General features: G+C 42.0%; 1 protein-coding gene across 1 annotated transcript in view; it reads left to right on the top strand.

Annotated features, from left to right (window-relative positions):
* The window catches only part of ATP11A (ATPase phospholipid transporting 11A), a 177,036-nt gene that overhangs the window by 53,146 nt on the left and 110,167 nt on the right, over positions 1-13,723 (top strand). The window contains exon 2 of the mRNA XM_083170799.1: positions 4,383-4,505. Coding sequence (XP_083026925.1) covers positions 4,383-4,505 — 123 coding nt within the window. The remainder of the gene's footprint in view (positions 1-4,382; positions 4,506-13,723) is intronic.

Here is a 13,723-nt window from a genome sequence, read left to right on the forward strand (position 1 = left end):
TATCTTTGAAAACCCATGCAGTTCCTCTTCCCTGCCTGGGGTGTCGCTGTCTGCTGTAGTGCTTCTAGCACAGTGTGGTCTTTAAATCAGCACTGATATGCAAACCAGACCTGTGCTAGAAACACCACAGCAGACAGCGACACCCCAGGCAGGGAACAGGAACTGCATGGGTTTTCAAAGATAGCGGGTGCTAGAATGAACACTAAGCCTGTTTGTAGATGATTGTGTACTGGACCAATTACAAATGTCTTTAGTTATATAGTGAACAGACCCTTGCGTCGCGCCACAGGTAATTAAAGTACTAGTGTGGGGGCAGCCTTATTCACAAATTCCCTGTTGGATGGGGGATAGGGGGAAAGTATGGAGCTCATTCAGGCAGAACCAGTGACCAGAGCACACATACTGAAGGTGAGAATCGCCTCTAGAATTATACCTGATTCTGTACTGAACTTATCGCTTATTAATTCAATGAAGCTGGATCCACCAGGATTTTAGCATGGGTTCTTGTATATAATACATTGGGTCTTCCCAGACCAATTGGTGATATCGTCATCATTTTGACCTTTTATAGGTATACCCACTTAAAGAGATCTTACCTGCAAATTTGTCGTCAGAAAGAATAATCTTTAGCGAAATTGTCTGGAGGAAGATCATTCTCCGTTCAGCCGATCTACTAACATAGATAATAAAAGAATAGGTACTTCATGTATGCAAGGACCCATTAACCATCCTGTTATGAATTGTTTCTTCTTGTGAAGAGTAACTTTAACCTATTCTTGTGATCCGTTAACCCCCGATGAGGTCCCGTTAAGGGGCGAAACACGTTGGTTATCTTCTGCTGTTTCCAAGTGTCTGAGATGTCTCAATGAAATGTATAAAAATCTGGAATAACTGCTACCACTGTGTGGAAAATACTTTTTAATAACATTTTTAAATTATATGGACTTTTTACTGTATGCTAGAGTGAAATTACCTAAGGCTTAATTGATCAAATTGTGGTCTTTAGTTATATATTCGAGAATCCTTTACAGTGAGGCTTTCACACTGCAAAATGGATGGGCTTTGAAACACATAGGATCCTTCTTTTAACACTATTTAAAATACCTGGTTTTTGTATCTGGTAAATTAACACTGGCGCTTTTCACACTGCAGCTAGCGCTTAAAAAAACGGCAATATACTGTGTTATAGCTGCAGTGTGAAAGGGTTAATAGGCAACCAGCACTTTTAGGTGAATGTGGCATTCCTCTGGCCAGGGCAAAGGAGAGAATTGTGCTGCTATTGTCAAATTGCCACAGTAATGGCTAATTCACCCCCTTTACATTGAATTTAATTTCCCCCAATGTTCTAGACCAGCGGTGGCCAAACCAGTCCTTGAGGTACAGTATAACAGTCCATGTTTTCCATGCCACCAGTGGATCTGTAGAATGTGAATGTTCGTAAAAGGAGAGAGGGGGTCTGTCACAGGCTTGTGGTGATTTTAAAGGATGACTGTGAGAAACAATAGGAAAGAACCAACATTAGACTAATTACTTTTGAACACAATTGTCAGAGGTGCTATGTTGGTGGTGCTCCCAATAGAAGTTCAGCGACAAAGCTGTAAAAAGGGGGGGATGGTGTCCAGAGAAGGACAAAGGAAGAACCATGTAGGGTTTTGGGGCACACTTTTATATATTGAAGATAAGGATGTAATATGAATGACTTAAAATATAACTTTTATTAAACTAATTATTTAAGATAAAGGCGTCAAAGATATAAATTAATAAGACTAACAATAGTAACTTTAGTGAAAGTACATGAACACACTTAAGACCGAATATGTCAATTAAATCACTGCTAACTGGCAAAAAATTTATTTGTTCTATGGTGACCACCCCAATCCGTACAATTGAACATGAGAATTGATAAATCCCTATTCAACTTAATTTGTGGGCTATGTACTGCTGGTGTCAATGATACACACAGTAATTAGAACAGAATAGGTAATCGCAATCCAGAATGGAAAGAGAAATAAAGTAGGAGAGAGCCTCATGTGGTACCAAGTGTCTCTACTTCCCTAGTGAATATACGGCATCTAATATTGCCTACTGGTCACCCGGTAGGTACTGATCCGGCATGTCACTGCTTAGCTGCTGAGATCGGACAGGATCAGGCGGCACAGTGATGTATGGTTGTATCTTTTATAGGATGAGATGGCACATGAGTAACATGTGGAATCAAGTGTCACTTCTAATTTCCAAAGGGGTAGCTCAGGCACCACCCTGTTGGTATTGCAGAGAGGGACTGGTAACCCAGTGGATGAGAGAGTAACGAAGGAAGATGGAATAGAGGGAGAAATGATGTGGTTATTGCAATGAACAGACCCTTCTACTATCCACCATCTTGTAAACATTGGATGGGGGCTGAGAGTAATAGTCTGTACGTGCTCTCCACTAGAAAAATTATAGGTTATTCCAACCTGCGTGGAAAGAAAAATAAGAGAAAAGGGTTGAATGCCCCCCCCCCCCCCCCCCCGTATCTGATGTCTTACTGGTGTCAGTATTATGGATGACTGAACACCAGTGTAAACAGGAGGTTAAGAGAAATACTGTGTCGAGGTAATAGGAAAAACGTTTATGCAACAGTTAATGTGAATGTTAGGAATGAATTCAGCACATGTTTAAAAGTGTGACTTAGTAATGACTGCACATGTGCACCAGCTAGGAGGTCTGAAAAACGTGAACTGTTGGTACATTGTAAAGACCGGTTTGGCCACCCTTGTCCTAGACCATTTAAAAAAATGTGAGTTTCACTATAACTCCATCTCTCACCACCAAAGAGGGACACTATAGTTAACATATTTTTGTTGCCCGTATATAATGCCCCTTTCCCACTGCAGCCTTAAAACGGTATATTGCCGATTTTTTAGAGCAAAATACCATTTAAGGCTGCAGTGGGAAAGCGCCAGAGTTGAAATACCGTTTAAAGTTAAACGGTATTTCAACCCGTTTTCAAAGCAGTGTTTTAAACGGTAATCTACCGTTTAAGAGGCAATGGGAATGCATCTTAAACGGTATTCTTACACACTTGACGATTTTCAGCTGAAAATCGCCTAGTGTGTATGCCTCAGAGATTGCCGACTCGCAATGATGCACGCTCCCGCATCATCGCTAGCAAAGTGGGCAGTCTGCTGGTTTTACCAGCACATCTAGCGATGATGGCTGGTTTTTCTGCCATCATCGCTAGGTGTGTACGGCCGCCGGGCTGATAGATAAGAGACTTTCAGCCCAGCTGACCGCCCTGCACACTCCCTCCCTCCCCCTGCTCGATACTCAACGCCGCTCACCAGCGCCGCCCCGCTCGTCCGCACCGCCCCGCTCCCTCCCTCTGCCAATACTCACACGGCCCCGCTCCAACGCTGTCTGCTCTGGCTCACACTGCTGCACGGAGAGCAGGCATCTGACAGGACGCCCCGGACATGGCACACATCTGACAGGTCGCCCCGCCCCCCGGCTGACTGGCCGCTCCCTCCTCCTCCCTGCTGAGTATAGACACAGCCACTGCCCACCAATGTTTTTTAAGGCAGTAATATATACATTGCTGGCACATGCCAGCATTGTATATATTACTGAAACAACGTTATTAATAAGCCACTGCCCACCAATGTAATGTATATGCCAGTAATGTATACATTGCTGGCACATGCCAGCAATGTATATATAACTGGCACCACTGCCCACCAACGTTATGTATTAGCCAGTAATGTATAGTAATGCAGATTTTGGCCCATTAAAGCCCATTAAAGTCACAGGCACTCATTTGTGCTGTAAAAACGTTTTGAAGAGCTAAAACGTTTTACCTGCAATGGGAATGGTACTTAAATGGCATTTAAAACTGTAATCTGCTGCAGTGGGAATGCTAAATACCGTTTAAGATTACCTGTAACTTAAAACGGGTCTGCAGTGGGAAAGCAGCATAACAGAAAGACTTGCTGTATCAAAACTATTTACTGCATAAATCGTTTATTTTTTTACAAATAATACGTTTTGCGAATTGTGTAAGCACACATTTTTTGGTGTGTGTGTGTGTGTCCCCAAAAAATACAATTTAACTTAATAATCCCGGTTTATGTGGCAAAACTTTTCAATAACCTCATTATGTGACTATTGACAGGCATTACTACAGTACTACAAGCTTGTTTTGTACTTTTTACACTTTTTAATTCTACTGATGATTGTGTTGAATAAACTGAACAAGGTGGAATGTATTTACATTTTTTATAATTACTATACAAATATCAAGTCTTATTCTATTATATGTTCTCTCAGAAACAGATTAATATGCCTTTATGATCATTGTAAAGACTGCAATAACAAGGTAATGAAATAGTCCCTCTGTTTTCTAGTGTGCCGGGGAAGAAAACTGGGTAGACAATCGCACTATTTATGTTGGACACAAAGAGCCTCCTTCAGGTACTGAAGCTTACATTCCTCAGAGGTATCCAGATAACAGGATTGTCTCCTCAAAGGTGAGAGTGTTTACTTATTTCTGCAAGTCACTTGTGTAGTTACCTGGCTGGAGCCTTCCATGGATACAGCTATATTTACCTAGTGTTATGCTCTTACACTTGTGTGCCTTATCGCTCCTGAAACAGAAATTGCATCTCTGCTGTTATTTTTTTTTCTTCATGTACTGTATCGTTTTAAGCTGTGAGGAGAAGTGTGGTGAGCTCAACAGGAAAGAGCAGCTAGGGTCACATCTTCCTGAACATTCAGATTTGCTTGCAAATACTCCACCTTCCATTCAGTTCATTAGACTTTTGGGCACAGGTGAATCATAAAAATAGACTGGAACATTGGGAGCTAAGAGTGGCCCTGGAAATTTTTTTTAGGAGTGGCCTCACGTGAAAGACTCCAAATTAACTGTCGACAGAACCAACACCAAAATAGGTGGAATTAGTACATTACTCTACCTGGGGATATTGGTGTTGTGAAAAGCTAAAGCTGACCATATCCCAAATCAACTTCCATCCCAGATCCAAAGGGCAGTATTATAATAACTGACATGGGACATTCTCTTATAGTAGAGTACTTTCTGTGGGAGATGCTTAGTAACTAGTGACCAGTATCTTGCCACCATGGTATTACATTTAAGTACAATCATTGCCTGTTAGTTGTCATCTATTATTTTTTCACTGCATAATAAGGGTAACAGCGTATGTGAGGTCCTGGCATCAGACATGATGGGACCCATTAGAAATGAAATGCACAGGGCCTCCCATGACCTCCTCACCCCTTTGACACTGATCCAGTGGATTCGGCGTTGTTCCATGGGGCCTTTTATATGCACTACTACATACCCCCTTATCCACCTACATGCTCACAGACATCCCAAATGTCATATGAATGCCTGTAGTAAATGAATGAACCCATTATCTGCAGATCACCTCAGCCACTCCCATACCAGCCATTCAACAGTGTTTGAGAAAAGACAGTTAAGATTTGATTGGCTGGTGCATTATCACCTTCCACTTTATCATGATTTATCACCAGGCCTAATACATCTGTTCCTCTGTAGTATGGCTCCCTCACCCCTGCCCACCACCAGCCTCATAAGCCTAAATATCTGGATGAAACCACACATCTTTTGTTTTGTCGCCAAATAATTGTAACTTAACTAGATCCTACATTACTAGATCTTTAACTAGATCGATTCTCCCCCCCCCCCCCCCCCCCTCCAGGTCAGGAAGAAAAAAAGGTCACTCGGCTGACCGGTGGCATCACCAGTGCTTCAGCCTCCTTGTGATCTTCCCCCTGAATTCAGTTGCCAATCCACACCAGGAATGGAGTAGGATATTATCACCAAGAGGACTGAGTGTATAAACCTTTTAAAACCTCTTATAATGTTTAGGCACCATTACATTCACCTAAATTTGTTTGGCCATTCCCTCTAGCTGTCCTTCTAGCCTCCAAGCATGGCTTAATGTACTGCTACTAGCCATTTCCTGAACTGCACCCTCTCCTGGGCTGGAAATACATCAAGGCACTCAGGAAAAAAGTCAATATCCCATCTGAATTGAAAAGGCATAGTAACACATGCAAAAAAATAGTCAAGGTTCTCATGCTTTGACAGGATTTCTTAATTGCAATTGGGATTTCCCTCTTTGATCAGCAATTTAAAATTCTGTCCATAAGCTAATAAACAGGAAGTGACATCTGCTTAAGAAAAATACTATTCCCCTATTTGACTCTCTCACATCTCTTAAACTCCACACAGGCGTAAGCATTCATCCACACTTACACCACTTATCTATGAAATAATGACACGTACAACTGAATTGGGCTTAAAGGGGACGGCTTATTTATTTTGAGCAGGGCGGCCTATTTGAAACTAACTAACTAAAATTTACGTCCCTGCTCTAACTAAGGTGGCGGGCAAAGAACGGCATGGCAATAAAAACACATCAGCTAGTAAAATAAAAAAGTAATGAAAATAATAAACTCAGGATCCAAGGGCCTCCTGCCCTTTTGCCTAGGACCGGCCAACTGCCAGCGTCCTTGGCAACAGAAAAATTTATATGCGGACTTCCCAAAGGGCCATCTGCCCTTAAGGCCAGGGGTTGACCATCTGCCTCTGCCCCTGACCTCGCATATATCACTAAGGCAGAGCTCACCACTCTGCCCGAGCCAGAAAAAATTGGGCCACCTGCCCTGACACACATTCTGTCTGCAAAAACTTCCCTATCCGAAGTAAAACGATTGTTAAGGTCCAGATGTGGAGCATCCTTATCTCTGACCACGCACCTATCACCCTGAAGCTGTCCTTGGGTAGTCCTGTTAAACAATCCTTTAATTGGCGATTTCCAGACTATTTTAACAACTCCCTAGTTTTTAAAAACTTCCTGTCTCAAACATTCCTTAACTATTCCAAGGACAACAACATACATAGTGAAGATATTAACCTATTTTGGCAAGCCTCCAAGCCGGTCTTAAGAGGCCATATCTTGGCTTATGTTTCCAACCAAAAGAAAAAACAACAACTTAGGCTCGCAAAAGCCTCAAAAGAGGTCTCTAAGACATACTCTCAATTGCTGGCCTCGCCATCCGATGTGAATCGTTCTTTATATAAGGACGCAAAGTTGGCCTATGACACCATAGCAACGGAACGAGCCAACTTAAACCTTCAATTTAAAAAAAACCAGATACTTCCGTTGGGGCAATCGCCCAGGTAGGTTATTGGCTAACCTAGTGAGGTCAGCTACGGGTCATAAACCCCTATCAGCACTGAAATCAAACACAGGAGTAGTAATTACCGACCAAGACCAAATCACTAGAACCTTTCTCTCATATTTTGAATCCTTGTATCAAGCTCCTCCATCACATCAACCTAACATATCCCATTTTCTTCAAACAGCTAATGTCCCTATACTTTCAGCTGACCAGAGGGAATTTTTAGTGTCACCCATTACAGATGGCGAGGTTGAAAACATTATAAAATCACTGCCTCTGCATAAAACTCCAGGGCCAGATGGTCTCTCGGCCTCCTACTATAAACTACTGTCCCCTAGGGTAGTCCCATGCTTGACTAAACTATATAACGCCATCCTCAATGGCCACCCTGCCCCCTCTGGCTTTAATGAAGCCAGAATAATTGTTATACCCAAACCTAACAAAGATTCCCAACTAGTGTCTTCTTACAGACCCATTTCCTTGCTAAATCAAGACCTGAAGATTTTTACAAAACTTATTGCCACTCGTTTACAAACAGTCCTCCCATCCCTACTGCTATCCCAACAGACTGGCTTCCTCAGAAATCGCCACTCAGTCCATAACATAAGATCACTGATTGCTGCCATGTATAAAATACACCTTACTAAGTCCAAACAGACGATTGTTCTTAGCTGCGATGCAGATAAGGCCTTTGACAGGGTATCCTGGCAATATCTAACCACCCTGTTACAAACTCAAAATTTTGGCCCTACATTTGTCCATGTCTTTCAAACGCTTTACCACTCTCCCTCCGCATTCCTCACGATTAACTATTCAAACTCAGCTCCCTTTCAGTTATTTAGAGGCACTCGCCAGGGCTGCCCACTTTCCCCCTTGCTATTCAACTTGGCGTTGGATCCACTTTTAAGTCACTTTTTACTCAACACAAGTTGGGAAGGGGTCAAACTCGCACAAACTGAACTAAAAGTGTCCGCTTTCGCGGACGACCTTTTACTCTATATATCTAACCCAAAACAGGCAGTTCCAACCATACTGAACACACTAACGGCCTTCGAAGCAGTAGGGGGATTTAAAATAAATTACGGTAAATCTGAAGCACTGGCCTTTTTTCCAGAGGCGAAATTAGGTTGGAATAATGAATTCCCTTTCAAATGGGCCCCTGGGGAGGGTATTACCTATTTGGGTATTAAAATTCCAACACATCCGTCCCGATTATACACCCAGAACTTTGGGCCACTATGGTCTAAAACCGCAGCAGACTTTGCCAAGTGGGCTCACTTACCGCTATCATACATTGGGAGAGGTTATCTATACAAAATGATTACCTTCCCTAGGTTTTTATATACTTTACAAATGTTGCCCATCATTCCCCCCAAAAGTGATATTGCAAGACATAATAAGGAATTATCCAAATTTTTGTGGTCTGGTAAGCGCCCACGAATAGCTCTATTCAAGATGCAGCAGAAGAGGGAACTAGGGGGCCTTAATTTACCTACGCTATGGCATCCAACTACCGCATTGCGGTGGACTGGATTTCAGGCTGCAAATTTCTCAGAGGAACAGAGTTTTATTCCCAACACACACTTAGTGGCCCTACTACATAAATCTCCTCAGGCGATGCCAGCAGATGTTAGGGATAACCTCCTACTCAACACGACCTGTATGGCGTGGAGATTATTTAGATCTACTGTCAACACCTCGAAATACACGTCTATTTTTCTTCCTCTTTGGGGCAATCCCAATTTCATACCAAGCCAGCTCACTAGTACCTTTAAGATTTGGTATGCTGGAGGCTTAAGATTTATAGCAAATTTCCTTACCCCAGAATCCCTTAACTTTTTATCATATACGACCCTGAAAGAAAAATACCCCCAACTACAGATTTCATACCTCACGTATACACAGGTGAAATGCTATACTCAGTCGACAATTCCTCTGACAAACCCAAATTTCAAACTTTGTACTATTGACAAATTGATGCATGCCCAGTTGGATAACCCTCTTTCAACTTCTTATATATATGATCTCTGTCGCAAACACATACAATTAGACCAGCCACCGAAAGGTTTTCTGAAATGTCAGAATGATTTCCCTGACATGACTATGAAGACAATATTGACAGCATATCAAGATCTAAATAAGGGTCTAGTATCTACCTCCTTTATGGAGATGCATCAAAAATTGCTACATAGATCCTATTACACGCCGAAACGTAAGTATCTGACGGGAGATGCTCCCAATGCCAACTGTTATAAATGTGGGGACCCAGATGCAGACCTGCTACACTGTATGTGGTCTTGTAATATAGTACAGTCGGTTTGGAATGAGTTTCAAGATTATGTTAAAACAAAACTTGCAATAGATTACAACATCTCCAAATCTTGGGTCTTTTGGGGACGATATTCCTCCTCAGATCGCAAATGCCTTTCTCCAGGCAATCGATTATTACTAGTAAAACTGGCCGCAGCGGTTAAAAAAACGATTTTGTCGGAGTGGATTTCGACAACCCCTTCCTCCTTATCTTTAGCCTCACCTAGAATGGGGTTCTTGTTCACAATGGACTGGACTGAGGCTTCTACTCAAAAAGAGAACCTCACAGCAAAATTTTTTAATACCTGGTTGCCCTATATACACACCCTGTCCCCCCCTCTGAAAACCGCCCTAAGAAACTCCTTCTCTGATACCACCTGGTATCTAACTGAAACTTTATCCAATGACCCTCCCTTTTGAACTATTATTTGTGTGTAACCCTTTGACTTTAATTGTGGTGCATCTAACAATCTTGATGACTATGCGATTATACCATCATACACTGTTGTGATTTTTGTATTCCGAGCGAACAATGTTATCTATGTATTCTTTGAGTTAACATTGTGTGCACATTCATTTGTATCCCCTGTCAATAAAAGATAAATGAAAAAAAAAAGGTCAAGATGTGGGCCCACCTGGATCGGTGTTGCCCATGTCTCAACACCTACCACCAGATAAATGTAAATAACGCTATAAATTAAGCCACCGTTCTTTCCGCCAAAATAAGCCGACAACAATTAACTAGGGAAAACCGCTAGAGAAAAAACTCCTATAATTGAAATTACAACTAATAATTGGGGCGGGAGGGAGGGCAAGGACTCCAGAAGAAAGAGGCAAAAACTGCTGGAAGCAGGGATCATCTATCCAACAATCAACACCTCTGACTTCAAACCAGCCTATCAACATTCTTTATGCAAATCAAGCCACCTGCCAATCAAGCAAGCCAAGCCCCAGCCCAACTCTAGTGTGCAAGCTAAGGATTACTGCTACAACCTGGTGAGTTTATGCTGCTTTCAGCCAGACAAGTCTTCTACAGTCTATTTCTTACAAGCTCATGAACTTCTAGATATGTTATTCTATACCAGCGGTTCTCAAACTGTGGGTCCTGACCCCAAAGTGGGTCCCGAATACCTCAGCATGTGGTCACGGCTCTATGTTACTGACCACCGGCAAATATGTCTGTGGAGGGAGTACAGGGTATGACTCATTTAAGTAAACACCCACTGCTTTCCTTTTCCTTCCCCCTGTCACCCTTTTCCATCCCCCCCATTACCCACTGCCTCCCTGTCAAAATAGCGGTCACTTGACTTTACTGACCACACATGTGGCGCCCAATCAGTAGTAACTTGTGCCCCCCCCCCCAGGTAAAATCCACCACTGAAGCCAGATGCAGTCACTCAAGGCAGTCCCATTGGGAGGTGTCGTCCCGTTCCCCCCCCCCCCCCTGCTGGGATGCCTCTCTGTGAGCAAATGCGGGGCATCCCCTAAAACAGGCTCTGTGCATGCGCAGTAACGCAGATGATTCTGCGCATGCGCCGGACCCAGGAACCTGATTAAGCCTCCGGGTGCTGCAGCAAAGGCAGTATGTATGAAATTACTGCGCATGCGCTGGCCCCGTGCAGGGGATCGGAGGCCAGGACCGGCAGGGGCAGGGCGCGTGGCGGCAGCGGAAGGGGGGCGCATTGCGGCAGCCCCCCCTCCTCCAAAAGAGTAACAGCCACCACTGATACTATCAGTATCTTTAAATCCTCTTGTAATTTGGGGTGACCAGTTTTACACAAATAATTTGAGCCTTAATTAAAATAAAAAAATGCAAATGATTACAATGAGATTTCATTTATTTCTTTTACGACTGTTACCTCCTTCATATCATTTGTAAGCCTTGTAATTAGTGCAATTGTTGATTTAAGTAAAATGAGTTGTCCAGTGTTTTGTTTATGAGCGTTTTTCTTATTTAAGCTAATGAAGGAAAGCACAGCTGTGCGCTCAGCTGATTGCAGCACTACTATTAAGTTCTGTAACCATGCATAGGTAATCAGAAAATCACCGTCTTCTCACTATTATTTTTCCATCCAACAGGGATAAAATGGATGTTTATTGCATTAAGTAATTACATTTTCTTTTAAAAAAAAATGTAATTTGTACAATAATTAATTTATTGTGAAGAACTTTTCATACAGGCATCCTCCTCATGTTATGATCTGGCTCACTCACTCTGATTTAATGAAGTAGTAATACTCATTTACTACCATTAAGGCCATATGGTTCACCTTGTATTTTGTGTATTAGCATCTACTGAACTTAGAGGGTTTTTTATTTTATAAACTAATGAAATAATAACATGATTCCCAAAATTATTTAAGATTGATGTAGAGGCAGAGGGCATGTATCTCAAGTAGGCTAACAGAGAAGATAAACCACATCATTTGATTTCATTTCAACATATGTAGCTATTGGTCCAGTGTTTTTATTGTATTTTGCCAAATAATGGGGCAGATGTATTATGCCTTAACAAGAGATAAATGCAAGGGTGATAAGGAGAGATAAACGTCCAGCCAATCACCTGCTACCTGCCATGTTACAGGCTGTGTTTGAAAAAAGTCAGTTAGGAGGTGATTGGCTGGACATTTATCTCTCTTTATCACCCTTGCATTTATCTCTTGTTAAGGCTTAATACATCTGGCCCAATGCTCTGCTGACTTCATTGGTGTTAACGAACTCCCTGGTGTTAATGGTGTTACACCAGGGAATGAAGAGCAAATAATTGATGTTTGTTCATATTAATAAAGCTTCATAAGGGCTGACTGGGACGGCAAAAAAAGGAATGTAAGCTAATTAAGTTCTACATACAGATATATATTTTTTGTTGTTGTTGGGGGGGGGGGGGGGGCATTAATTGGGGGTTTCTATGGTGATCATAATTATCGCATTGTAAAATATAGCACAATACAGTATAAAGTACACAGTGCATAGTTAAATAGTTACAGTACATAGTTACTGACATTCACATTTCCCCCTCCGGATCAGTATTATTCTGGTAGTTCATGAGAACACCAAGGAAGTATCCCAGACATTCAGGGAGTGTATGCATATATTTATTTATATACGCAGTTTATTATATCCTATGTTAACAACCTGTCAAACTCAACTAGCTTTTTCTATTTTCTTCGTCACATCTTCAGTCTACATATTTTTCTGTTGTAATAATTAAGTCAGCCAATGTTTTTTCATTTGAAAAATAGGTAGAAATAATAGAAGACAGCCAATGTGTACTAAGAAAATGCATTAAACCAGTTTGGGAACCACTGGGTTATAGTGGAGCAGATGTATTAAGCCTGGCGGAGAGACCGCGCATCACAACGGAACTGTTGTCATTCACCTGCAATTTGGGCCGTTTCCTATGATTTATTGCTGCAATTGCAGGAAAAAGCGCAAATTGCAGGTGAATTGCATAGTGTATGGGGGTCTTTAGAGTATATAACAGCTGTTGCTGGTGAAGCATTACCACAGGGAATAGTATTTGTTCATTGTCACTGTGGTTTCTCAAAGCCGTACTCTTTTTAATTTTTTTAACTTTTAAGTTAAGTTATGACATGACACGAGAGGAATACACATGATTTACTTGTGTATCTAAAAAGTTTGAGTAAATCAATACTGTTGGGTAGATTTTTTTTAAAGAGGGTTTAACATTCTTTAAGTGTCAGGACCCACTTCACCATTTTTTGGTGGTGAAGCAGGTCCTCCCATCGTCAGCATGTATCATCATCTGATATGGGAGCCCCCCCCCGGTATATGCATCCCGCCATATTGTCTGTGCATAGCGTCAGAGATTCTTTTATGTGCGCATGAGTTTTTATTTTTGGTAAGGGATTCTGGTAATTTTAGCGATACTGTTCTCGGCGCATAAGCAGTTGTGTTTAGAAGACCTGGGGCTGGGCACCAGCTTGTGCCATGGATATTTGTTAGGATGGTGAGTTGCACCGCTGTCCTCACCCCACATTGTGCTCCGCATTCTGGCCTTTGCTGCAGGTTAGCTTTGCCAACCAGCATCTGAGGTATTTGCAGCTGTATTAGGGACAATGAAGAAAAGGTTTTGTTGAGGTAGGGTGGTGAGAGAGTTGCACAGCTTCTCCCCCACCTGAAATTGCAGTCATCACCCCAGCTGTAAATCAAATTCCTTTGCTGTTCACTTCTGCACATTGAAAAT

This window comes from Crinia signifera, chromosome 2, assembly GCF_055691185.1.
Source record: "Crinia signifera chromosome 2, ASM5569118v1, whole genome shotgun sequence".
In the NCBI taxonomy this organism is placed as follows: Eukaryota; Metazoa; Chordata; class Amphibia; order Anura; family Myobatrachidae; genus Crinia; species Crinia signifera.